Source organism: Bos grunniens, chromosome 13 (genome assembly GCF_055505025.1).
Source record: "Bos grunniens cultivar Pamir isolate PY7600 chromosome 13, Bosgru_T2T1.0, whole genome shotgun sequence".
NCBI lineage: Eukaryota > Metazoa > Chordata > Mammalia > Artiodactyla > Bovidae > Bos > Bos grunniens.
The window spans coordinates 45,451,462-45,479,409 of NC_141177.1; the positions used below are offsets into that span (position 1 = coordinate 45,451,462).

At 51.2% G+C, this 27,948-nt stretch overlaps 1 protein-coding gene across 1 annotated transcript; it reads right to left on the minus strand.

Moving 5' to 3' along the window:
- Positions 1–1,534: 1,534 nt before the first annotated feature.
- BANF2 (BANF family member 2) lies at positions 1,535–27,553 on the minus strand. Its single transcript, XM_086333823.1, has 3 exons — positions 27,425–27,553; positions 7,347–7,478; positions 1,535–1,825 (listed from the first exon to the last, which is right to left on the minus strand). The coding sequence occupies exons 2-3, from the start codon at positions 7,470–7,472 to the stop codon at positions 1,679–1,681; spliced, it is 273 nt and encodes a 90-aa protein (XP_086189949.1). The 5' UTR covers positions 7,473–7,478; positions 27,425–27,553; the 3' UTR covers positions 1,535–1,678.
- Positions 27,554–27,948: the final 395 nt, after the last annotated feature.

Consider the following 27,948-nt stretch of genomic DNA (forward strand, 5'->3'; position numbering starts at 1 on the left):
CCACCCCTGCTGAATTATGCCAAGTGAAAGACGCCAATCTCAGAAAGCTACATATTGTGCAATTCCATTTACACGGTTTTCTGGAAAGGTCAAAACTCTGAGGACAGAAAACAGATCCTTGGTTGCCAAGGGCTGGGGAGGGGTGAGGGGTGATTAAAGGGAACTCTCTGGGGGTGGATGAAGATGTGGTGGTCCAGGACAGCACATTTGTCAGCATTCATAGGACTACACACCTGAGAAGGACAAGTTAAACCATATGTAAATTGTATCTCGAAAACCTGTCTGTGATGCTCTTAAAAATGTTTGCATACTAGACATCCGGTCCCATCACTTCATGGCAAATAGATGGGGAAATAGTGGAAACAGTGGATGACTTTATTTTGGGGGGGCTCCGAAATCACTGCAGATGGTGACTGCAGCCATGAAATTAAAAGACACTTACTCCTTGGAAGGAAACTTATGACCAACCTAGACAGCATATTAAAAAGCAGAGACATTACTTTGCCAACAAAGGTCCATCTAGTCAAGGCTACGGTTTTTCCAGTAGTCATGGATGGATGTGAGAGTTGGACTATAAAGAAAGCTAAGTGCCGAAGAATTGATGCTTTTGAACTGTGGTGTTGGAGAAGACTCTTGAGAGTCCCTTGGACTGCAAGGAGATCCAACCAGTCCATCCTAAAGGAGATCAGTCCTGGGTGTTCATTGAAAGGACTGATGTTGAAGCTGAAACTCCAATACTTTGGCCACCTCATGCGAAGACCTGACTCATTTGAAAAGACCCTGGTGCTGAGAAACATTGAGGGCAGGAGGTGAAGGGGACGACAGAGGATGAGATGGCTGGATGGCATCACTGACTCAATGGACATGGGTTTGGGTGGACTCCGGGAGTTCCGGGAGGCCTGGCTTGCTGCAGTTCATGGGGTCGCAGAGAATCAGACACGACTGAGTGACTGAACTGAACTATTTGCTATTTCAAGAAAAGTTTAATTCTCCCTTGAGGATGTAGGGACTTGGTTCTAAAAACAAATCAAGGCAGAAGTGAGGTTGTGTGAGAGTTGAGGTCATGAAAGACGGTGGCCTCCTGCCCTCTTATTCCTTCCTGGGTCACCTGCTCTGGGCGACCCTAGAAGCCAGGTCATCAAAGCCTGAGAGAGGCCCCACCTCAGAGAGCAGCCGAGGTCTCAGGCCACCAGCTACATGAGAAACCATGTGGGTTCTCCAGCCCAGGCCAACCTGCTCCCTGGCCCACAGTCTATAATCTCACAGGGGCCCTGAGATAGACCCACCCAGCCATGCAACTCTCAGTTCCCAACCCTCAGAAACTGAGTGAGATAAAATGATTGTTCCTGTTAAGCGGCTGCATTTTGGGTTCCTTTGTTCTGCAGCAGTTGATAACTACTACACTGACTTAAAATTGAATTCCCATTTTAAAATAAAATTATCCATTCCTGGAGATGAGCGTATGCTAAGAGACAGCTGGCATGATATCGGCATAAGGCGAATGTTTCTGGGTGGAATCCGGAGGTCACCGTGCTTGTGTTTGTCCTCTTTTATTCTCTTGAGCTGCTTTTTATAACAAACCTGTGTCAATAAAGTGGAAAAGAGAAATAACGACTTGGAGCCCGGGGTCGATGCAGTGGCATTGTTTTCCGGAAGGCGGCTCAGGGCCAGGCTGGGTCTACAGGAAGCAGGAGCACCATTCCTTCAGACAGTTGGAACACTCCCGGGCCTCAAACTCGGTGGCTCCGCAGCAACAGATGAGCCACTTCTGAAACTCGGCTTCCCTCTTGTGCATCAGGAGGAACTGTCCCAACAGGACGTAAGCCTGTGGGGAGGACACAGGAAAGTACTCAGCTATGGGGGCAGTGCGAGGACACCGGAGAAAACCAAGGAGTGGACACAAGTCAGATCCAAGGGGCAGTGGCCGTCCCTGAAATCCTGACCTAGGCCATGGGGACTCGATCCTGACCAGAGGCTGGCCCTGGGTGAGAGGTGCCTGCATGCGTGCTCAGTCGTGTTCGACTCTGTGCGACCCTCTGGACTGTAGCCCGCCAGGCTCCTCTGTCCAAGGGACTCTCCAGGCAAGAACACTGGAGTGGGTTGCCATTTCCTCCTCCAGAGGATCTTTCGGACCCAGGGATAGACCCACGTCTCTTCTGTCTCCTGCATTGGCAGGCGGGTTCTTTACCACTAGAGCCACCTGGGAAGCCCCAGTGAGACCAATGGAGAAATGCAAACTCCTTTTCGTCCATGGGAGGAACATACAAGGAATGGAGCACGCTGAGCCTTGCCCCTCTTCCCACCCTGAGGAGTCTCTGTGGATGGATGAAAAATGCACTAGACAAAGTTCTAGGGTGTTCTCTGTTTTTCTGAGTCCTGGTCCCACAGCTTCTCATTCCTCTCACTCTGTTTCATCACTGTTCCTACTGAGGGGAGAGGACCACATGGAGAAAGAGACATCTGAGATCCACAGACTGGCCGAGCCACTGAACAGGGAAGGCCGGAGATTTAAGGCCACATCCAGTGCCCAGCTTTCCGGCCTGGAGTGAATGGGAACCAGTGTCGGGGCCGTAAGTCCTGGGCCCTCTCCAGGAAAACCTGCTGGTGTCTGGGTATTTCACTTACATAAAACCAAGCAAACTTCATTTGGACTATTAAAGGGATGAATTTTTTAAAAGACATTAAATAAAAGCTGAATTCCAGTCGTAAACTATACCCAAGCATTGGAGTTTGGTTTTTTGTTGTTTTTTTTTTAGCCTAGATCCAGTTTCTCACAAGAAACAAAGGCCAGCATTTCATGGTCATTTTATCTGGTACTTTAATCATCTTTTGTAAAAAGTAGTGTTATTGCTTAGAATCACCTCATTTTATTTTATCAGTATCCTCATCTTTTCAAGGGTGATTTTACTTTTTTTTTTAATTCAACTTTTTAAAAAAATGAACATTTACTGAATATTGATTGAGCCCGTTGCTTCAATGAGTGTGGGCGGTGCAAGACTGGGAAACACAGAGCTTTGCCCCAGGAAAGAGAACTCGATGATAATAGTAAGAGGCCCTTTTGAACTTCATCAGCAGGCTCCTGACATGGTTTCCTGCATCTCATCCATCCTCTGAATGGACTCACTTAGAACCCAGAAGGTTAGGACTCCTGTCCTTGGCCCCATTCCAGCACAACGCGACTGTCTGCCGCCTGGCCTGGCGCCTCTGCCATCTGCTGGCATCCATTGCTGCTCTGGTCCTCAGAGTCTCCAGGTCCCTCTGTGTTCGGCAGCCAGGATGCCAGGGAGTGTGTGGCTCTCAGGACCAGAGGCGAACTTTCCAGAAAGCCTGCAGGCAGGAGGGCCTTTGGAGCTGCGGAAGTCAGCGTGCTTCTCTCTGCTCCCAAAGGAATCTGGAGTCGTGGGCCCTCATCATGGCCCTAATAGAAACCAAGCCTTCTTGGTTTCTCTCCGGGCTCCAGAGGGTGAATTCCTACCCAGGGAGCCGCCCTCTGCCTCCTTGGGAGCACAGGAAACTGACTGCAGGGAAAGGGATGCGGGCACCCTGATTTCCCACCATCTCTCCCACGCCAGCCTTTGCCCACATGGCGGGATGGTGGCTCCAGGGAAGATGTCCCCTCAATGCCTCATCCCAACCGTGAGCAGGTCTGGACCAGGCTCTAGCTTGCATGCCCATTCCTTGCTCAACAGCAGTGATATTTGAGTCTGGGGTCCCTGCAGGTGACCCTCGTTGGCACACAGGTCCTGTACTCCGAGGCCCCACTTGCTTTCCTGTTGTGCTGGCGCCATCTTGAAATTCCTAATGAACTTGCAGCAGGGCCCTCCCATCCTCACCCTGCACTGGGCCCGGCAAATTAGCAGCTGGTCCTGGTCAACGTTCATTCAATGTTTCAGTCTCCACAAGAACACCCAGACTTCTCAAGTACAGACATGCAGTCTCAGCCTCTGTCTGCCTGACTCCCCTGCCAGCTCCCAGCTCCTCAGCGCCTGTGGTGAATGCATTTCACAGCACCAGGCACTGTGTGTAACCAAAAACTTTTTCTCTAACTAAATGCTACATTTATGCTGTTGCTGTTAAGTCACTGTCACGTCCGACTCTTTGCGGCTACATGGACTGCAGCACGCCAGGCTCCCCTGTCCTTCACCATCTCCCAGAGTTAGCACAAATTCATGTCCATTGAGTCAGTGATGTTATCTAACCATTTCACCTTCTGTCTCCCCCTTCTCCTCCTGCCTTCAATCCTTCCCACCCTCAGGGTCTTTTCCAATAATTCGACTCTTTGCATCAAGTGGCCAAAGTATTGGAGCTTCTGTTTCAGCATCAGTCTTTCCAATGAATATTCAGGGTTGATTTCCTTTAGGACTGACTGGTTGGATCTCCTTGCAGTCCAAGGAACTTAAGAGTCTTCTCCAGCACCAGTTTGAAAGCATAAATTCTTCGGTGCTCAGCCTCCTTTATGGCCCAACTCTCACACAGGACATGGCTGAGGAAGCTGCCACGAGCAGAGGTAGAAATTGAGAGGGTTTCTGTTCACAGCCAAGGAACCTTGGGGATCCCCAGCTTGGGGAAGGGGCTGCCATGCCCAGGCCTCCTGTGGGCAGGACACAGAAACCCAGGAGCTCAGAGGATTGTGGGGCAGAAGAATGACTCTGTGGGACATCACCATGGTAGATACTAGCCTTCCCCAATGGCTTAGATGGTAAAGAATCCACCGGCAATGCTGGTGACCTGGGTTCGACTCCTGGGTCCAGAAGATCCCCTGGAGAAGGGACTGGCAACACTCTTCAGTATTCCTGTCTGGAGAATGCCATGGACAGAGGAGCCTGGCAGACTACAGTCCCTAGGCTCACAAAGAGTCGGACTGACTGAGCAACTCTTTCATTTCATGGTAGATACAGGTCATCACACGTGTGTCCAAACCCATAGAATGCATGACACAGAGCGAGCCCTGCTGTGAACTGTGCGCCTGGGAGGGTTCATGTCCATCTAGGTTCTCCTGTAACAAAGCTACCACTCTGAAGGGGATGCTGATGATGGGGGAGGCTGGATGGGCACAGGGGTATTTGGAACCACTCTGAACTTTCTGCTCTATTTCGCTGTGAACCTAAAACTGCTCTAAAAAGATAAAGCCTGTGGAAAGCACTGCAGGAGTCTGACTTTCTGCTGCTGCATCTGAGCTGGCTGCCCACAGCCCCCTCCCCTCTACAGACCTGTGGCCCCACCCACAGACCTGGCCTCCCCGCCCCCGAAGCACCTGCTCATCTTGTAGATGCTACATTGGGGTCACCTCCTGGATCCTCTTAGAGGCTCAGCCAGGCTCAAGGAGGTGATACAGGGTCTCACCACCAAATCCCAGCATAAGTACCCTCCCTGTTGGGATAACTTCCTGGCAGCAATCTTCTTGTGTGATTTTTTATGAAATAACACATGGCCGTTCTGTCCTCACTCAGGACCTTGATCAAGGCACTCAGTCTCCAGGGCCTCTGTCTCCTCCTGTAAAGTGAAGATAGCAACCTCTCATCTCATTCATGGCTGGCTGAGGGGCTCAAAACTAAGGCAGAAGGTGAAACCCCTGGCGTTAGTGCCTGGAATCAGTGGCCCTTGCAGTGAGTAGATGTGGAGAGCCGGTCACAGCAAGCCAGGAGGTCGGGGACACAGAGGAGCAGGTCTCCAGAGACCTAGCCAGTTCCGTCTCCCCTGTAGCCCTAACTCTGTGTATCAAGCTCTCAGATACCTGGAAAATTCCCATTATTCATTCATTCCTTTGTCTTTAATATGCCTGTCATCCTATCTATCTCAATTGAAACAAGTTGGAAAAGGCAAAACGATAGGGACAGACAACAAATCTGTAGTTGCCAGGGACTGAGGGTGAGAAATGTGAAAGGTAAGGGGAAATATTTTAACGCGGTGGGATTGCTGCAGATCTTGATTTTGGTCATAGCTACACAACTGTGAGCATTTGTCAAAAATTGCAGAACTGGGTACTAAAAAGGGTGAAATTTACCACATGTAAATTTAAATATTTTTTGAACCGAGTATGGCTGAACAAGAACAAAACCTCACAATTATGGAGACATTAAGCCAATGGTGGTAGAAGCCAGAATAGCAGTTATTTGTGGGAGTGGGGAGGTGGCGTTGACCTGGAAGACACGGGGGGCAACTGTCTGGAATTGTGGAGGAGCCTGATCACTGGATGAGGGTGGTGGGGCTGTGCAGGTGTGTTATTGTGAAAACTCACTCAGCTGAACCATCACATCAGTGTGGATGTGATACCCCACAATAGAAAAGTCAAAGGGATAATAATTTCTTCTAAAAAATAACTTATCATTTCAAATGTCTCCCCTAGTCAGACTTGCCTGCTTTTATTCCTGCTCCCAAATGCCCTTCCCACCTTTATCAGGAAGGAAAGAAGCAAATTCACCTCTCTCCACCTTCCTGACAATCCCATCTAAAAGACATTAAATTGTGGCAGACTGGGGTGGCATTCAGAGTGTTTAACGAATGGCTCAGGGCCGCGTGTCAATTAGAAAACTACAGAACCAGACGTCCCACTGTCCCTGGACACAGCCATGCACTGGGCCGGTGCAAACCAGACTGTTAGTCACACACATAGTGGTGCCAGTGTCCCTGGGTGTCTCTGCAGCCTCTTCCTGCCCTGGCCGTGGACCGACTTTCCGAGCTAAAGGGAATGATCAGTTGCGGCCCTGCTGGTGGGGCCTCTGTTGACCGAGAGCCTGTGGGTTCCCGCCTGCCCACTTTCTCTGGGAAGAGCTCCCTGTCCTTCCTAAGGCTCACACAGCCTTGTAACAGCATCAGAGAAACAATTATTCGTACATAGACCTTTCTGATTCCATCGGCCACCCTCGAGGCCGTACCTGGACAGCTAGTGACATCTTACAACAACTCATTTCCTCTTACTCGGGTGTAGATGCCAGGCTGCTATTACTCCACCTGCCAAGGCCTAATAGGAGGCGAGGGACCCGCTTCCCCAATCCGAATTTCTTCAAGGTGGGTGGGGAGATCACCCAGGTCACCCATCCTGACATCTTGGCCCCAGACTCTGTGGCCGGCTCGCCTCTGTCGACCCCTGGGTGTGTGAATGCCACGTGAACCTTGCACAGCCCAGCTGCTCCGAGTCACAGTGATTCAGTTTGCACATTTTCTGTGGACCCTGGTGGCTGCCTAAGCACACGGGTCAGTGACGCTGAAGCCTGTGGCACCTGGCCAAGTGGCAGCTCTGCTCTCTGATGGCCGCTGGCAGGGACGCGTGGCAGCCGCTGCCACCTGGCAGGTTGGGGGAGATGGGTTGGGAGGAGAAGGTGGAGAAACTGGAAAAGAGGGATTACCTTGTTGAAACCTTTGGTGACCAAGTTGATTGCCAGCTCATGGCTGATCCCGTCCACCCAGGCAACATCCTTTTCTCCGATGGGTTCAGACAGGAAAGCTCTCAGCCTGGGAGACATGTGGTCCATGTCCTCCTGTAACAGCAGTGGAGGCAGGGGCATTAGGAGGCTGGGGAACACCCTCAGACTTCCGAGGGCGGGGGGCTGGGGCCAGTGATGGTGGGTGTCCTCCCACCATCCAGCATTTACTGGAAATTTTTAGATGCCAGGAGCAATGCCCTGTTCACAAGCCTTTCCATACCCATCCCCACCTGCGTGGACTAAGAGAGGGGTAGCAGTGGCCTCAGATGAGTCCAGTAACTCCCCATGAAAAGGGTGGGCTGGATGCTAAGCAGGGGTCCACAACCTGTTTGGCACCAGGGACCTGTTTCATGGAAGACAATTTTTTCACAGACTGGGGGAGGAAAGGGGATGTTTTCGGGATGATTCAAGGGCATTACATTTATTGTGTACTTTATTTCTATTATTATTACATCTGTTCCACCTCAGATTATTGGGCATTAGATCCCGGCGGTCGGGGACCCCTGATGCTAAGAACTCTGCTGGGTTCCTTTCCAACCTTCCCACCCTAAATGCTTGAAGAAACAGCTTGCTTCTCTGAGCTAATTAATCTATGTTCTCCAACATTTTTTTCATATTTTTATTTTAGCCTTTACCACACTCTATAATAGCTGGTTGTTTGGTTGCAAGGAACAGAAAACTCTAACTGGCTCAAATATTAAAAGAGACATTATATAAGGCAGAAGCCCAAGAGTGAGATTGGGTCTGGTACAATCAGGATTGTGGATCCATTTCTCTGAGTTTTTCAATTTGGTTTCAGTTGGAGTTGGTTCCCCTCATGGTGGTGCAATGGCTTCTCCAGCACTCAGATTTTCACCATCCCCACCAACATCTCTGCTCCAAAAGAAGAATTTTCAAAAGAGAGGGGACGTGTTTCTTAGGAGTTCCGAGCAAGCTTCATCCAGCTGAACTCCCCGTCCTAGATCTGGGGGTGGAGTCAGCTTTCCCTAAGCTGTATGAGCTGTGAGTTCAAGTATAGCTACCTGCACAAAATCAGGATTATTACGGATAGAGGGGCAGGTGGTGTGAAGGCTGTAGCCTTAATGTCCCATATGATCCATCCCTTTGATAAACTAATGTTGGTACCCTCACTTTCCCTTACATAAGCATCAGAAATACCCACACTTGGGTATTTAAATAGACTTACCCCCTCCCCCAAAGGGTGAAACTCCTGATTCATTCAGTTACTGCATTCAGATTCGAGTTCATATTTTCTGGGAGGTGCATCAGACTCCCCATCATGTCTGGAAGTATCTACTCACAGGATGGTAACCTATGAACTAAGTTCTGAAGTTCACAGTCATCAACATAGTCAGCAGTGTTGGGGAAAACCAAGCTATCTGCACCAAAGATTTCTGGGGAGAATTCTCCCTTTGGAGAAGGAGAAGACGGGAGACATACTCCATTGCCACTGGTCAATAGCATCTCTGATACTGGAGGTTGCTTGCCCTGACAGTAAAGGCAGCTCCTCCATCAGACAAGAGGGCAGCCCCCAGGTTTGGATGTTGGTGGATTTCCCGCGTCCACTGCCTGGTTAACGTCCTAATGGGCTTGGGGTCGATGCTGCCCAAGGAGAGCCACTGCGGTAGCACTCTGCTTCTGTGGGCACGAGCTCAGAGACTGGCCCGAGGGACAGGCCATCTGAGGTCACGAGTTGGCCACTTCCTTTGGCATCTCAGCTCCCTTCATTAACTGGGTTTCTTCTGTCCAAAGCCATGGCTGGTGGTTGAGGTGGAGGTCTTGACAGGTCTGTTTCCTCGCTCTGTGCCTTGCCTGCTATCCTGCTCCTCAGACTCGTGGCATCTGACCACATCTCTGAGGTGGGGAGGCACCCCAGATTTCCTCCTCACCCCCCTGCATCCTAGGGGGCATCTTCACAGGAAGGCAAGTGGCCCATTTATCAAGCGTGACCTCCTTCAGACAAGATTTCTCAGGACAGACTTGGGAACGGGGGGGCAATGTTCTTCTGGGCTCCCCCATCCTTTCTCTTGCTGAGTCACCTGACTTGTCCCTCGTGTTCTAACTTTAGTCGGTTACATCACCTTTCCCAACCCAACAGGACGTGCTCAGGTCACAGGTAGAAAGGCCCTCTCCTAACAAAACTGCGTTTTCATCTCTCTGCATTTTCCAATGGGCCACCTTCCCCTGAATGTGAGCCTCCAGGGTCTCAGTGAGGATGCAGAGGTAGCCAGCATCCTGAGTACCCCATCAGATCTCCAGGGGTCAGGTCTTCATACAGGGTGAAGCGGGCCCACCAGAACCTGCTGCTTTGCTCCATGAGGGTCGCTGTTCTTCTCATCTGAGGGCAGAGAGACACAGAATTTCCGAGCAGGAGGAGGAGCCCAAGAGTGCAGGCCGGGTCAGCCACTTTGCCCAGGGAAAATTCCACTCACTGTCTGCACTGGCCATCTGTTAAGTTAAACATCTCTGCCTATTTAAAGAATACACAGAAAGTACAACATTGTTATCAGAGCCCCAGCGGCATGAAAGAGCCAGTGAGGAGCAGTACCTGTGTGTTTGCTTTTCTCGCACACCTGATTCCACTTTGATCCTCAAGACACTGGTGCATAGGTGGTGGTTTTTACCCTCCCCAGGCTCTCTGAGCGGAGAAGGCAATGGCACCCCACTCCAGTACTCTTGCCTGGAAAATCCATGGACAGAGGAGCCTGGTAGGCTGCAGTCCATGGGGTCGCTAAGAGTCGGAAACGACTGAGCGACTTCACTTTCACTTTTCGCTTTCATGCATTGGAGAAGGAAATGGCAACCTACTCCAGTGTTCTTGCCTGGAGAATCCCAGGGACGGGGGAGCCTGGTGGGCTGCCGTCTCTGGGGTTGCACAGAGTCGGACACGACTGAAGCGACTTAGCAGCAGCAGCAGCAGCAGCAGGCTCACTGAGAAAACGTCCTTTCATTTGTTAGGGAGGCTTTGTCTGCAACAGGGGTTCTCAACTGGGGGTGAATTGTCTCCTCGCCCAACACTTGGCAATGTGTCTGGAGACACTGTCACAGCTGAGGGGGGAAGCGCCACTGGAGTCTGACGGTAGAGGTCAGCATCTGACGGTAGAGGTCAAGGTTGCTGCCACACACCCTGTAATGCTTGCAGAGCCTGTCCACAACAAAGGATTATCCAGCCCCAAATGTCCACAGCATCGAGGAGCAGAGAACCCTGACTTGAACGGTCTTAAACAATAAGTACATTTCTGATCTCATAACCAAGAAACCCACGGTGAGGTGGACCCAGGCTCTGTTTCTCAAGAACTAGGCTAGCTTGGCCCCAAGGTCCCAGGATGCCTACAGAACTTGCTTGGGACCCATCCTGACATGAGAGAATCCAAAGGAAAGAGGGTCCATGTCTGCTTGGATGTCCATAGCACCTCTGCAGCAGAACTTCCCTTCCTGTTGTTGGCCAGAACCAGACCACATGCCAGCCCTGAACCAGTCACTGGCCAGGGGAGGGGGACCCCAAGAAGGGGATGAGGTCAGCCTCCCGAGCATGTGGCCCCTTGGAGAACGCTGTGTTCTCTAGGAAGTAGAGAGGGAAGAGGTGGGACCCAGGTAGACGAATGACCTTGTTGGCTCCATATTCTAAACCCTGGACTAATAGTCACACCAACTAATGTACACACCAGTCACATGGGGGGTCTTGTTGAGAATTGCAGGTTTGGATGCGGCAGGTCTGGGGTGGATATGAGATGCTGTATCTCTAACTGGTTCCTGGAAGATGTTGATACAGGGGCCCACACGTCACACTGAGCAGCAAGGCATGACGTGATGCCACTTACCCTTTTCATGTTATTTGATGTTTAATCATGGCAAAATACACAAAGCATAAAATTTACCATCTCAACCATTTTTAAGGGTTCAGTAGGGTTAAGTACGTTTATGTTGTTGTGTGGCCGATTTCCAGAAGTCTCTTATCTTGCAAAACTGAAATTCTTTTTTTGGGGGTGAGTCTGTTCAAGTTTTATTTCATGTGCAAGTAGGGTGTGCCCCTTGATGGGCACTTTGGTTGTTTCTGCCTTTTGGCTATTGTGAACAACACTGCTATGAATACAAGTATACAAGCGTCTCAAGACCCTGCTTTAGTTCTTTTGGGTATGTCCCCAGAAGTGGGAGTTTTGGATTCCATGGTGATTTTATGTCTAATATTTTGAAGAACCATCATCCTGTCTCCCATATTGGCTATACCAATGGCATTTATTCTTAAACTTGGCAGCACATTAGATCACATTGGGAAATTGACACATTACTGATGCTTGGGCCCCTCCTTCCACATTTGAATTAATTGGCATGAAGTGTACCCTGAATGTTGGAATTTTTAAAAACTCCCCAGGTGATTTCAGTATACTGCAAAGTTTGAGAATCACTGCTGCCTTGTCATTGGCTTCTTTCTCATAAAATTATAAGCAGGTTTTCTAGGAGGATGGGGTTCCAGCTAAGAGGCTTTGCCAACGTCTCTGAATCATCTGTGTCGCTAGATGGCCTAAGAGCGAAGACACGATGGCAGTGTCTACACCCTGCCCCAACCACCAGACATCATATCCTCATTAGCCATCAACAGGAAGATTTAACTGTGACCCTGACAGCTTTGAAGGGCTTCCCCAGTGGCTCAAAGGGTACAAAATTACTTGCAATGCAGGAGACCCGGGTTCGATCCCTGGGTCAGGACAGGGGATCCCTGGAGACAGGGGATGGCTACCCACTTCAGCATTTTCGCCTGGAGAATTCCATGGACAGAGGAGCCTGGCTGGCTACAGTCCATGGGATCACAAAGAGTTGGACATGACTGAGTGACTTTCACTGACGGCTTTGATGTCAGAGAATTCCAGAGCAAGCAGATCTCAATAATGACCTATACCCCCTTTTTCAAACTTAAAAAAAGGGGGGATCTTTACTTGAAAGGAAATTTTATCTGGAATCCTTTTTATATAAAATAGATCAAGGCAGAATTACTCTGTTGACTTGGGAACAAGCCGAGAACACCAACACCTGCCCCAAACACGGATCCATGGCCTGGCCCCCTGGTGCTGCCCCCGGTCCCTCTCTTGTCCAGCCTAAACCCCTCATCTCACTCGTGAGAACATGCTGCTGCCGAGTCGCTTCAGTTGTGTCCGACTCTGTGCGACCCCATGGACTGCAGCCTACCAGGCTTCTCTGTCCATGGGATTCTCCAGGCAAGAACACTGGAGTGGGTTGCCATTTCCTTCTCCAATTCATGAGAACATAGAGGCCCCAAAATGCATGCAGCCAGCTCAAGACCACGCACCCAGCAGAGCACGGCTGGCTCTGGTCCCCAGAAGAGCATCCCCTTCTAGTCAGTGGTATTTCTGGGCAGTGGGGAGGGGTGGAGGGGGAGGTCAGGAGTGGAGGCTCCAGTAGGGTCTGATTAAGAGCTAGACGATCATGTGACAAAACCACTGCAAATGCCTTAACAAAACCCCGTCCCATCAAAGACTCCTGTGTTACAGGGTGTTCTTTCCAGTGACTTCATTCTGAATCTCCAAGTGCTTGGGGAGGACACAGGCAGGAATGGGCTTCCCTGGTGGCTCAGTGGTAAAGAACCTGTGTGCCAAGAAGGAGACGCACGTTCAACCCCTGGATCGGGAATTTCCCCCGGAGAAGGAAATGGCAACCCTCTCCAGTGTTCTTGCCTGGAGAATCCCAGGGACGGGGGAGCCTGGTAGGCTGCCGTCTCTGGGGTCGCACAGAGTCGGACACGACTGAAGCGACTTAGCAGCAGCAGCAGGGGCTTCCCTGGTGGTTCAGATGGTAAGGAATCCGCCTGCAATGCAGGAGACCTGGGTTGCATTCCCGGAGACCGGAATGGCTACCCACTCCAGTTATTCTTGTCTGAAGAATTCCACAGACAGAGGAGCCTGGCAGGCAATAGACTATGGGATTGCAAAAGAGTTGGATGTGACTGAGTGACTGGCACTTTCACTTTTTCACTTTACTATGTGCTATGTACTACTATAATGAAAGCATCTTCATTCTGCCCAGTCTTAGGGCAGAATCAGTCCCATGACTTAGGCAACAGGGATGGAAAGATCATTTTCAATGACCATTAATGTTCATCATTCAAAAATAATGGTGAGGAGCTTCCCTGGTTGTTCAGTGGTTAAGACTTCACCTTCCAATGCAGGGGGTGTGGGTTCAATCCCTGGTTGGGGAGCTAAGATCCCGCATGCTTTGGGGCCAAAAAAAAAACCAAAACAAACAGCAGAAGCAATATTGTAACAGAAGCAATGTTGTAACAGATTCAATAAAGACTTTAAAAAGGGTCCAGGTCAAAAACAGATCTTAAAAAAAAAAAGTTTAAAAGCCTCGCCCTTAGCTCTAATTCTACAATAGCAAACATCTTTGGTGGCTGTCTTACACATGACCTTTTAATTATAGCTCTTTCTCTGGATACCCAAATAACTTCAGTGATTTCGCAGGTCTTTACTGAGCACCATGTGTATGCAAGGCTCTGTGAGTTGTCTATGAACCTGTAGGACAAGTCCTCCTGTAGGTACCTTGCCCAGAGGAAACTTGACTGGCCCATCGGGAGGTGTAACAAGGTGAATTTAGCAATAAGAGAGGCTGTTCCCCGAGGTAAGAGGGCCCCTCTTAAAGGAACTAGAGAGGAGGAGGAGGGTTGGCTCCATGGATTGCAGACCCCACTCCAAAGGCAATCTGGGTCCGAAGACCATGGCTAGCCCCCTTCTGGGCACCCTGGTTGGGTGTCAGAGACTTACTTGAGTCTCAGCCCAGCTCTGCCCATGAGCAGCAGTGTGAGCCTGAGCAAGAAACTTTCATTTCATATTTATATAATCAGAATGTTGGGTTCACTGAAACACACCATTCTGGTCCCTTCCAGCATGGTGTGTCTTTGTTAATTTACAGTCTGCGGATGGTACAGAATTCACACAGGTTTCCAATCCCTATTCTGCCATTTTCAAATCCCAAATCCAAAAGGCTCTGGAAACTAGATTTTTTTTTTTTTAATTTCTTGGCAGCAAAACCTAGTCTGAACTGACATGAGGCTATTTATAGTCTTTATTATGCCACTTAGTGTGAATATTTATACATTTTGCCACAGGCATATTAATGGCTTTGTTTACAGTGTACTGAGCCAGACTCCACTGAGAACGGTCTCGGACGCACAGAATAGGCACTGTATTGCTTTTCTAAAATCCAAAAAAAAAATCTGAATCCCCCAAAACTTCCACCTGCAGTGGTTCTGAGAAAGGCTTTACAGACCCTGAGCTAAGATCACTGCCTGCAGCCCAGACCACCTGCAATAGTCCCCTGGTGAAGACACCTATCTCCCCGGCCCACCCAGACATCACCTCTCTTGTCCATGACTCTCAGCCTCCTAACCCCCTTTCCCTAAAAATACTTGCCCCTTTGTCTGAAATCCTGTCGGCCACACAACCTTTGTCTGGGGGTGGTTCTAGCTGGGACTGTTCCTGGCTACACTTTTCTTTCATGAAAATATTTCCTCTTCTTTGGGGGCCTGTTCTCTGCAAAGGATCCAGGGATAATCTAATAAAAAAAAATCACCTAATGAATAGATGAGTATATTAGTTACCCTCCATGGACAAGACATCTGCTTTGGCTACAGATGCCTTTTTTCCTTCACTTTTAATTTTTAATTATGGTTAAAAAAAAAAAAAAGTAAAATTTACCATCCTAGCCAATTTTCAAGTGTACAATTCTGTGGTGTTAAGTCTATTCACATTGTTGTGTGACCCATTCTCAAATCTTTTTCGTATCCATTAAACAACAGCTCCTGGGCCCTGGCAACCACCGTGTTAGTTTCTGTCTCTAAGAATGTGACTACTCTAGGGACCTCACAGAAGTGGAATCGAACAGTATTTGTGGCTGCCTTAATTCACTTAGCATAATGTCCTTACTGCCCACAAAGGTCCGTCTAGTCAAAGCTATGGCTTTTCCAGTAGTCATGTATGGATGTGAGAGCTGGACTATAAAGAAAGCTGAGTATCGAAGAATTGATGCTTTTGAACTGTGGTGTTGGAAAAGACTGCAAGGAGATCAAACCAGTCAATCCTAAAGGAAATCAGTCCTGAATATTCATTGGAAGGACTGATGCTGAAGCTGAAGCTCCAGTACTTTGGCCACCTGATGTGAAGAGCTGACTCATTTGAAAAGATCCTGATGCTGGGAAAGATTGAAGGCAGGAGAAGAAGGGGATGGCAGAGGATGAGATGGTTGGATGGCATCACCAACTCTATGGGCATGAGTTTGAGCAAGCTCTAGGAATTGGTAACGGATAGGGAGGCCTGGCATGCTGCAGTCCCTGGGGTCAAAAAGAGTCGGACACTGAGTGACTGAACTCAACTCAACTAATGTCCTTAAGTTCATCTATTTGGGTTTCCCAAATAGTTGGCTCTAGTGGTACAGAACCCACCTGCCAATGGAGACATAACAGACTCGATACTTGGTGAGAAAGATCCCTTGGAAGAGAGCCTGGCAACCCACTCCAGTATTCTTGCCTGGAGAATCCCATGGACAGAGGAGCCTGGTGGCCTACAGTCCATGGGGTCGCAGAGTTGGACACGACTAAGTGACTTAGCACGTATGCACACATGCTGTATCATGTGTTAGAATTTAACGTTGAATCACAATATTTCATTGTGTGCATGGACCACACTTTAGAATCATTCACCTGTTGATGGACTTCTGGGTTGATTCCGCCTTCAAGCCATTGTGGATAATTCTGCTATGAACATGGGTGTCCTGTAACAGACACATTGTTTTAACTTCTTAATTTATACCCCCTTATGGATAGAGCTTTCAGATTCCTCCTCTCACTGCCACTATAAATAACCCCAGAGAGGAGGGGGCAGCAATGCTTTCTGGGGAGGAGCTTCCCCAGGTGGAAGAAGATTTTAGAAAGAGGAAAAAGAGAGCTCACCCCATTATTCACCAGAGGAAACGGGATGTTTGAGAAACAGGTAATAAGGGACAAAATTCTCAAAGTGGGCAGACACACTGGATTCCAGAGGGAAAGTTCTGGCTCGCTGGCCGGGCCATGGTGATACTGCATGAGACCCAGTGGCCTGCTTCCCTGGGCTTCCCAGCAGATGACGAGAACAGGCCTCTCCCAAGGGTCAGGGCAGGGGTGCAGCAGCCAAGAGCAAGGGCTGGGTAGGTGAGTCTGAGCACCAGGCAGAAGATCCCATAATAGCTGATGGGTGAGCCAAAGCCTGGCGTCAGGATGAAGCATTCCCAGGATCAGGGACCTAACAACTAGGGCGAATGGCCAAGCTATAGACTACAGCACTGGGTGCCAAAATATCCCTAGAAGACCAGAAGGGGCTGGTCACCCCTGCAGACCTCAGGGGTCAGGCCATCATCCTGCAGATACCACGAGGACTCAGAGCTCCCCAGCCCCGCAACCACCGCCATCAAGACCTGTAAGTGTCATCCCAGCCCCACAGCCCGGAACTCCTTAGGGAGGCTGGAGAGGTGGAGAGCAGTCGTAAGAAGACTGTCTCCGAAAAGAGACCCTTTAAATTGGCCTGAACAGTGGACTGCCCACACTGAAGGGACACAGCCTGAATTTGAACAGAGAATGTGCCTTAGGTGCAGTTGGCGCCAGGCCCAGATCCCCTGGACCGGCCCAGCTGCTAAAAGTGCTGTCTCCAACACTCAGCAGAGGCTCTCCCGGGGTTATCTGCCCGCAGAGGATGTACCACACCCAGAGACGCCTGGGAGGCTGAGGGCAGCAGGGAGGCTGAGGGCAGCAGCGACCCTGACACTGAGTACAAAGCCCGGTGCCCTCGTTCTGGGGCGGGGCCGGCTCACTGGCATGGCTCCCACTCCAGGGCTCTTGCGAGGTCAGCCTCCCAGCCCTGCTCACTCCTCCCCCTCCTCCTCCCCTGGGCCAGGTGCACCTGCATCCTGGTCTCAGGTCGGCTTCCCGGAACTGACCTCTAGCCTGTTTGCCTGGATCCCACTGTGGAAGAACAAAGTGCATTTTCTCTGAACATCTAGTGCAGTGGAGTGCGTTTGTGACCGACAGTTCAGTTCAGTCGCTCAGTAGTGTCCAACTCTTTGTGCCCCATGGACTGCAGCACACCAGGCACACGACAATACGGTCACGGTGACCCGGTTGAGGGGTTCATAGGCCCTGGGTGAGGCCCCTGGAGACAGAGACGCTGTCAGGCGGCCGATGACCCTTCTCCACCTGCCTCAGTCTACAGGGCTAACTAGACGGTTGCTGGGCTGATCTCAAACTCAAACCATCGGTGAGGGTTTGTGCCCCCCTGACGAGGGTGGCCAGGTTTAGGAAACAAAGACACAGGTGCCTAGTTTAATTTAAACTCCAAATAAACAAGTAACTTGTTAGCATAAGCCTGATCCAAGAATTTCACAAGGTATACTTACTCTAAAGAACTTATGTGTAGTTTATCTGAAAGTCAGATTCTACCGGTGCCTCCCACATGTCTCTGAGCTGCCCTCTCCCCACCTCTGACTCCACGGAAACCCCTCCATCCGCCCACACTCTGGCCCCTGAGCTGCCCAGTGAGCTGCAGAGTCAGGAATTCTTCTGGCTGGAATTTCGCTCCTGGCTTGGCCTCCCTTGGGCCAGCATTCTGCCTCTCTCTCTGCATCTGAAAGCCATAGACCACGGAGCTGGAGGGGAAGCCAGCTGATAATACATGGCTGGGGAGATAATTGCAGTTGAGCACACAGATGACCCATCACTTAGAAGTCGCCTCGGAGGCAAACACGAGTCTGGATTTAGCTTGTCCTGCTCATCTGGAGAGACGGTCAGTGCCAGCCCAGCTTCCCCTGGGGCGGGAACAGAGTGTCCGCGGTGGGCAAGTGAGGGACACAGAACCCAGGGACTCATGTTTGCTGGGCACCTGCTGCCTCTTCACGGTCATGGTCACACTTAATCCTCAGAATTAACCTGGCAGCACTAGAGAACTCTTCCCCTTCTGAGCGATGGGGAAACTGCGGCCCAGAGAGGCAAAGAGGGTCACGAAGCCAGTGAAGGGCTGGGAGGGGATGTGAGCTGAGGTCTGCTGCTCCAGGATCGGAATTCGAGGAATCAGAACCATGAAGGCAATTTTCTCAGAAGCAGTCCCTGCCCCACCCACATCCCCTGGGGCTCGAAGCTTCCACAGCAGGGACCTGCAGGTAGATAAACACCCAATTCCCCACCCCCACCCCACCCCCCAACCACCGCAGGTGGACAGCCCCAGGCAGCCACCTGCTCTGAACGCAGCTCCACCTTCCGTGGGCTTCCCAGGTGGCACTAGCAGTAAAGAATCCATCTGCCAAAGTAGGAGACGTGTGTTCAATCCCTAGGTCGAGAAGATCCCCTAGAGTAGGAAATGGCCACTCACTCCAGTATTCTTGCCTGAAAAATTCCATGGACAGAGGAGCCCGGCGGGCTACAGTCCATGGGGCCGCAGAGAGTCGCACATGACTGAGCAAGCATACAAGCCTTCTACCCTCCCTTCCCGGGCGCCTCTGCCCTCACTCCTCATCCCCGCATCCCCTCCCAAATGGCTTATGGCATTTAAATCAGATTCAGTGACTGCTAACTAACAGCTGGCTTCCAGTGTTTGAAACTCTTCTCCTATATCATCTCACTTAATCTCCTTGTCAGGGTGTGGAGGTAGGGTCTACAATGATCCCCTTTTATAGATAAGAATGCATGAACTGGCCCTGGGCACCGAGAGGCCTCAAAGCCACGTGTGCTCAAGCTAACATCTGGTTCCCAAACACTGAGTCATCAAGAAAGGCTTCTGCTGCATTCTTGGACAGTCACTCTCTACCCCCCAGCTCTGGACTGAATTCCTCTGCTTGGGTGCAGATACATACCAGTGAGGTCTGCAGCAGTCAGCCATGGTATAGGAGGGAAGCAGTGATGTGCTGCGTTGGGAGCCGTATAGTCAGTCCATTCTAAGACACGCAAAGCCCGTATGTATGCGTCTTCCACTTGCCCTTTGGCAAGATTCCTAGATTCTAGTCCAGGTTCTGGTCCAAGACTCCTCTTTATCCCTTGGCTCACATGTGTGCTCCTGCCCATGTCTGGTCCTCAGCACTGCAGGTCCAGCCCCTTCCAAGGGCTGCGAGCCTGGGTGAAATTAGCTGTGAGGGGTCTATGCTCCTGTGAGTCTCAGTGTGAAATTAGCTGTGAGTGACTCGCTCCATCTTCCCAAATGCAAAGTCCTGCTTAAGACTCAGGGCTTCCCAGGTGGCGTTACTGATAAAGAACTTGCAGGAGACTTATGAGACTCGGGTTCAATCCCTGGGTTGGGAAGATCCGCTGGAGAAGGGCGTGGCAACCCACTTCAGTATTCTTGCCTGGAGAATCCCATGGACAGAGGAGCCTGGTGGGCTATAAGTCCATAGGGTCGCAAAGAGTCAGACACAACTGAAGAAGTGACAGCATGCATGCTCAAGACTCAGAGTCTTGTTAACTCTGGCTTCAGAAAGCTGCTCTCAGCCAGAGAGTTCTGTTCGCTTTCCGATCTGTCCGCTTTCAAAAGTCATAAAGAAAGGATTGCCCAAAAGTTACCATTGGTTTCACTCACTGCTTGATTATCTGAGTAGAACATGAACTACCTATCTTGTAAATAGGACCCTTGCAGAGACTAGTTTCAGGAATTTCTGGACACCTTTGGGTGTTTCGTAGGCATCCCGAGATAAGCCTGCCCGTTTGTAAACACACATTCCTTAAAGAGAAGAGATTCTGAATGCCCTGGCAGGGCTGTAATCTGCCCCTACTAAGTGTCAGTCTTCATCCTGGATCATCAGGGAAGAGTTTCGGCTGGAAGCGATCTCAGTTGAAACTGAGATCTGTTTGAAAACAGACACCATGTGGAGCCTCTATTCCAAGTTCATACTGAGGTTACAAATGCAAAAGCCAGAGGATCCAAGCAAGTGAACATAATAAACCCGTGAGAAAAAGCAAGGTGAGGGTGACGTAAGTGTGGGCTGATGCTTGGGGTTGATTGGGGAGGCCACAGAAGGTGCAGATGCCCCACCAGGGACCCCACCCCCACCTCAACCAGGGAGCCCCTCTCAGGGGTGTGGGTCCCAGGTGGCCAGAGCTTGGGAGTTATTTCGAGAGACACCAAAATTTTTATTTTTATGTACAGGTTCCTAATTTTTAAGTTGGACCTGAATTCACATCACTGAAACACAGTGAGGACCCAACAAGGCTGAGCCGTGCCACCAGCTTGCCTCTCCTGCTATAGACTTTCCTTCCAGAAAAATGCCCCACTTGCACATAGAAAGAAAACTTGATGTCCATTTTCAGGGTTTGGGAACCAGTGTCCCAGATGGGCACCTCTGCTGCCATGTCTCAGATCTTACGAGAATGGCATTCATCTTCAACTTTGGACGTGGCTTCCTGGGGACATGTCTGACCTTCCCCAAGCAGTGTATCCTCAAGCAGGTAACCACCGTGCCTGCCTCTACTCCCTTCTCCACTCAATGGCTAGATGCTCCCAGCACCTCCCCTTCAACCCCACTGCGACTTTCACCCGAAAGCATCCACCAGTGAAGCCTTGACTTCCTGGGCTTGCAAACCAGGCCTGAAATGCTAAGGCATGGCCCTATGGGCAGCCTTGAGTGCTGATGGCCAAAGCCCATTAAGCCATACTTGGTACTTGGCTCTGCTCTAAGAGGTCAGATACAAACTCCCTACTCTGTTCACGGCATCTGCTTCTCTGCCTGGCCTTTGGACCAGATCACTTCGAAGTGACCAGAGACACATATTCCACCCCCCGCACCCCGCCCCGTATACAGAAAAAGACTCAGATCAGCCCTTTGTCCTTTCTGGGCTCCAAGCCATTGCCATCTTCTCGTGAATGCTGCTCCTCTCTGAGTAGCCATGCCAGGGCAGGAGGGAGCCACACCAAGGCTTTGGCTGGACGTGGTCTGATCTTAGCTTTGCCCCTTAGCACCTGGGAAGCTGGCCCTGATCCCACCTCTCTGTTCCCGCCATCCCTTCAGGAGCCCTTGCTGTGGATGGACCAGGAGCGTTCCTGTTTCACAGGCATAATCTTACTAAGGGCTTCCCCTGTAGTTCAGCGGTAAAGAAATCTGCCTGCAATGCAGGAGCCTCGGGAAATGCAGGTTCTGTCCCTGGGTCAGGAAGATCCACCTGGAGGAGGGCATGGCAACCCATTCCAGTATTCTTGCCTGGAGACTCTCATGGGCAAAGGATCTCGGTGGGCTACAATCCAAATGGTTGTAAAAAGTGTGACTACAACTGAAGTGACTTAGCATGCCCGAAATCTTATTGAATCCTCCCAAAAAAACTGGGAGGCAGGAATGCATTTCAGCTCCATTTAACAGATGAAGAAACTGAGGCTTAGAGAGCCTAATAACACAGCCAAGATGGTATGCTCAGCAGGGAGAAAAGCATGGCTCCTTCTTGTGTGGCTAATATTTGCGAGCCCCACCAACTAACCAACGGCTGTGTTCTCTTCTTGATAAACATGAGTCTTGGAGAAGGGCCGGGACCAGGTCCTCAACAACGACGTCGTTGTAGCTGTCACGCATGTCAGCGCTCCTCGGCCGTGACGCACAGCCACTTCTGGATTTAGAGTGCATGCTTGTTTCCGGAGCGTGACCTTCCCTCAGGGCCCTCCTGCCTGGCTCACTTGGCACTGCTGGTGGTGGCCAACTCTTCTACATCTGCCCAGGCATCAAGCCTCTTCGGCCTCACAATGTGGGCGTCTTGCTGGTCAGGTGGCCACAGGCTTCCTGCAGTTTCTGCAGTCGTCCAGGTCTGCAATGCTAGGGTCGGTCCCAGGCACAGGAGGTCCTCTGGGCGCCTACCGCCCCTCAAAGCACCTTTGTGCAGGGATGTCTGGGAGGAAAAAGAACACTCTCCAGTGGAAGGAAAAACCCCAGGGCTGGAGACAGGGCTCCCCAAGGTACAAGGTGATGCTTCTATACAGCGTCACTTAGGTCACTGAGACAGCAGCTGGGACTCAGCCTGAAATTAAACAGCAACGTGACCTTGTCCAAGTCACTTCCCTTCCTCAGCTGCTTCGTCCATCAGGTGAGAGGGATGGAGTTAGGTTAATTTTCCAAAGTGCGCTTAACAGGACTATGGCATCTAATCTTCCCCCAACCCTTAGAGATTCTCAGTGTCCGCCAGCTTATTCAAGGCCCTGACAAGTCCTGCACAGAGAGGGAACAGCTGACGTGGCCTAACCCACTGTCTCCTGACTCTCCTGGACCACTCGGCCTTTGAAATAATGTCAGTTAGCATCCCTGTTAACTGTTAGGTTATGAGGAAACTGCCATGGCTATTTTTCAAGTCTCTTCTGGAGTTTAAGTTCTTTAAATCTGCAGCCCCTCTGAGTCCATGCTGGGAGACAGGAGGCCTGGGTAGTTCTCCAGAACTGATAGGGGGCCTGCCCTCTGCTTCCCCAGCCATCACAGAACACCTGTCTCTTGCCAACCATGCTAATGTCTTGGCTTTCTAGCAGTGTTCCCTCCTTTCTAGTTTTCCACGAAGAATCTCCCCTTTCCTGCCCTCACCCCACGTAGCTCAAGGGGACTGGGCCTCACCGCCTGGCTCCAAGGGCCAACATGGAACCCAGGCCTGGTTGCGAGGTGACACAGCCTCCTGGCCATGATTATGGGGACCCCATGAGGTCAACCAGAAAGAACTCTGGAACATTAGCCAGAAAGATCAGGGAAGAAGTGGGGCCTCCTTCCTGCTGTAGGGGCAAAGCAAGGCGAGGGGAGGGGGGCATCTCTCCCTTATTTTGGAGTCTGCCAGTGAGATCTCAGGAGAGGCAGATCTGAAGATGTGGACAATTTTCTGGCATCTCTGAGGGCCTGGATCCAGCCATTCCTGAAGCCCTTGCCTGTACCCTGCTGGGCTGTACTCAAAGAGAGTTTTGCTACTCCACATGTGGGTGTGGACCTGCACAGACTTGGCACCTCCTGGGAGTTTGTAGAGGAATGTAGAGTTTCAGGACACTCCCTAGACCCACTGGATCAGGATCTGCGTTTTAACAAGACCCCATGTGGTCTGGGTACAGATTCCAGCCTACAAGGGCCACATGGGATTATGGCCATGTGGCCTCCTCTCTTTTATTCAGGCTGCATCCTGACTTGCTTGGGCCAACAGGATGTGCTGAAAGTGGCGCTGCTGGGCTATGCTTGGCTCTCCAGTGGTCTGGTGGCTTTGCTTCCTCCAGCAGAAGCCAGCTGCAGTGTGGCTGGTGGCTGAGAGGTGGCCACCTTTGCACAGTGCCACAGTCGCCACACACACACACACACAAATCCCACATGGAGTGGAGCCTTGCCCAAATAGCTGACCCACAGAATCAGGTGAAATAGCTAATTATTGCTGTTGTAAGCCACCAGTCAATCCTAAAGAAAACCAACCCTGAATATTCATTGGAAGAACTGATGCTGAAACTGAAGCTCCAATACTTTGGCCATCTGATGCAAAGAGCTGACTCATTGGAAAAAACTCTAATGCTGGGTAAGTTTGACAGCAGGAGAAGAAGGCGGTGACAGAGGATGAGAGGGTTCGATGGCATCACTGACTCAGTGGACATGTGTTTGAGCAAACTCTGGGAGATAGTGAAGGACACGGAAACCTGGAGTGCTGCAGTCCATGGGGTCAAAAAGAGTCAGACATGACTGAGCAACTGAACAACAACAGCAAGCCACTAAGTTAGGGGTTATTTTGTTATTTAGCTGAGGAATGGCTGCCCAGCCTTCTGCAGGGTTTCTCTTGCCCTAGACACTGTGCTGAGCACTTCCTGTTTGCCAGGTGCCATTCCAGATGTAGGGAGGAGAGGTGAGCGCAGATAGCACCCTGCTCTGGCAGGACTGACATTCTTGTCCAGGAACAGCAATAGACAGGAGAACACACAAACCCAATGTAGGGTATCTGGTTTGTGTCACCTCCAAATTCACTGGTTGAAATCCTAACCCCATGTGATGGTGTTAGGATGTGGGGCCTCTGGGAGGTGATTAGGGTGTTTAGTTCAGTCACTCAGTGGTGTCCGACTCTTTTCGATACCAGGAACCACAGCATTCCAGGCTTCCCTATCCTTCACCATCTCCTGGAGTTTGCTCAAGCTCATACTGGGTGTTCTGGGGCTTGGTATCTCATTATCTCCTGTGAGGTTCTGGGTTTCAATGGGTTTCAATGAGGTTCCTCCAGCCCTATGACCCCCAGCAAGAGCCAAGCCCATGGATAGCGGAGCCGGGGTGTCGCCTGGAGAGCACATTCTAGGCTTTATCCCAGGTAACTGGCAGCAAAGAGGCTGTTTAGTAGCCTTCTTTGCAAGCTCATTGAAGCTGCCAGTTTGGGGCTCCCTGATGTGAAAAAAAACAAAAACAAAAAAACAAAACAGAGTGTGGCTACTATTTCAGGGCAACTAGCAGAAGGGAAATTGCTACAATTAGTTGGAGCTGTTTTCGATTAGCCATATTTTCTTCCTCAGCACAAAACATCTGCTGGGGTCCCATCAGAGCCAGACGCACAGGCAGTGAACCAGGCGGGTCCATGGGGGGCCCAATGTCAGCCAGCTCAGAGTTGGAGGCCGGGGCTAAGATAGCCCTGGAGGAACCGGGCAAGTTGGGAGCAGTTTGTTATTTGGAAGGGTAGGAAGAACCGTGCTTCCTTGCCCAACCTGGGGAGCAGCAGGTGGAGATGCAGGCGGAGATGCAAGAGGAGAGCAGGCCTTCCCTCGAGTTAGAGGACTGCACGGCCCTTAGCGTCTGTGACGTCTCCGCAGGGTCACCCCACTCTGGGCAGGCACCCAACCATCCTCCTCTGAGAAAGGGTGGGGACACCCACCTGATGGGCTAGGGAGGATTGCATGAAATAATGTCTGTGCACACACTTGATATCCAGGAGGTGCTCAGTGAGTGTCGGCCGAATCATGATTTGACAGGCAAGAGTCTTGGGAGAGGAGAGTCGGGCTGCGGGATGTTCGATTCATGTGCAGCTGGTTCCAACCTGGCGCTGTCACTCCTTCATTCATTCAACAAGCATTCATTCTGCAGACTGTCTGCGACCTCTCCCCTTAACCAGCCTGGGGCCCCAGTTTCCTACCTGGGGCCCAGTGGAGTTGATCCCTCAGGTTCCTTCAAGCTCTCCCCGCTAACCATGTTTGCAGCCACCCTGGGAGGCCTGACCCAGTTGGACTGAAACATGGAAGGTTAGCCAGGTGCTGAGACCCAGATCCTGAATCCAAGATACAGATCGGCCTTTCAAGATCTTTTTGGTCCAGCTCCCGATTGATCACAAGGGTCCCACCCCAGCCCTGCTGGCGGAAGGCACCCAGCTTGTCTAGACGCTTCCAATGGCTGCTTTGCAAAGCAGCTCATTCTATTTTCAGAGCTCTCTCATGCTGGACAGCTTGCCTGTACATGGAGTATATATAAAATCTAGGTTAAAACCCCTCTTAAAACATCGTTCCTGGTTTCCGTGTCTACAAGCTTTACCTTCCTGGTGGCAGGATTTAAAGCAAGGACATGGGGCGGCAGGTCTCATACACAATGGGTGCCTCATACGTGTTCCCGCCCTCCTCTCCAACTGGGAGTTGGGGATACAGGTGGCCCCCGGGGCCCTCTGGCCTCTAGACTATACTTCCCGTTCGGTGGGCCTCGGGTGGAGATAGCGTTCTCAGCAGACTGTTGACAACTGACACCTGGGACCCAAGTGTGAGAGGTGAACATCAAGATCTGGGTCAGCCATCCCAGGAAGAGGAAGGCGGGATGGCAAAGCCTCAAGGTCAAAGGTCTCTCCATCAACTCTCCTCGCTTACTGCCTGACACACTCAGGTAAAGCCAGAAGCCACTGAAAACCACGGTCCCCAGAACAACCGGCCCATGGGCACCCGTCAGAGAAGGCGAGTGGCCGTCTTGATGCCTGAAACTGATGGATTGGGGGCAGAGCGAAAGCGTGGGGTGGCACGGCGAGGCTGGCCCTGTGCTCTGGGGTCCCTGCATGGAGTCTGGCTCTTGGCTGCAGACCATCCTCAGCCAAGGGCTGGTGGCCCAGCTGGAAGAGCCAGGGTCCCCTTGGAGAGGTGGCTCCAGTCCCCATCACCTTCCTCTGATTTGCTTGCTCTCCTGGTGTGCTGAGCCATCCACCCTCTTCTGACCACTGTCTCAGATCTCCCTCATTGTCCTGGAAGGGGAGGAGGAGACCTGACACAGCCGAGGGCTGTGGCGAGTTGGATTTAAAGCCTGCAGAGGGCTTCCCTGGTGGTCCAGTGGTTAAGAATCTGCCTGCTAATGCAGCGGACCCGGGATCCATCCCTGGTCTGGGAGGAATCCACGTGCCGTGGGGCCACTGAGCCTGTGCACCGCAACTGCTAAGCCTGTGTCTAGAGCCCACACTCCGAAACAAGAGAACAAGAGAAGCCACCCCAGTGAGAAGTGTGCATCACAGCTCTCCTCAACTACAGAAAAGTCCTTGAGCACCAAGGAAGACCCAGTGCAGCCAAGAATAATAAATTAATTAATTTAAAAAAATTCAGAGACTCAGAGTGTTCAGAGAGGAAGGGCCTTGGTGCGTGTTTCTGGCGGGGCAGTGGTTTTGGCATCCGGTGCACACCCAAGGCTCCATCTGCTCAGCGCCCATGAGGTATGTCCTTGACCGAAGATGGCCTATGACCTCCGTTCACCAGGACCGGGAGGTCAAGGGGTGCTGCCATCCAATGGTGGACCTGCCATCTGACAGCCTGCCTCCCTGCCCCTGGCGTCTATTAAGACACGGCTGGCCTTTGCCCAGGGAGCTGGGGCAGGTGGCAGAGCGGCCTGGAGGTAATTAGAATATCACTTCCTGCAGCTGGTAACCCCGCAGGCAGAGGCTGGAAAGGGGGTGAGGGGTTGGGCAAGCAGCTTCCCAGGAAGGGTCCCCAGGGTGGATGATGCTGTTGTGACCCTGCGAGACCCCCCCAGTGCCTGGCCCACCCTGCCCACCCGGTACTCACCAAGGGTGCCTGGAACTCGGTGCTGAAGGTCAGTGTATCTGGGTGGCCTGGCCTGTAAGTGTGGGCCAGCCCTGGGCAGGGTCAGCTTATACCCCAGCCCAGGGGCAAGTCAACCCCCAGACCCTGAATGGACTACATTGTGATGTCACACCCTGGGGCAGCCTCCACCCGACCTGCTGTCCCCACTGGTGTCAGAAGATTCTCCTCAACCCCACCTAGAACTGAACGCCATCTGGGTGCCGTCCTAGGCCAGCTCTGCTGAGAAGCAGTGAGGTGTCTGCCCCTCAAGCTTGGGAGCAGCTTTAAACCTTCCGACACCACGTGTTCTCCGGGCCAGGGTCAACAAAGTTAGACCAATTTCCCAACACGGTTAGACCAAGTTCTTCCTTTATACATAAAATTTCCCACATAAACTGACTGCAGGGGGTACCTCCCACCTTTACCTCTTCACTTTTCGTGTCCTGTCTGATTGATTTAAATATACAGAGCCAACTCCTGGTTTTTTCCCCCAACTGCCCACCTGG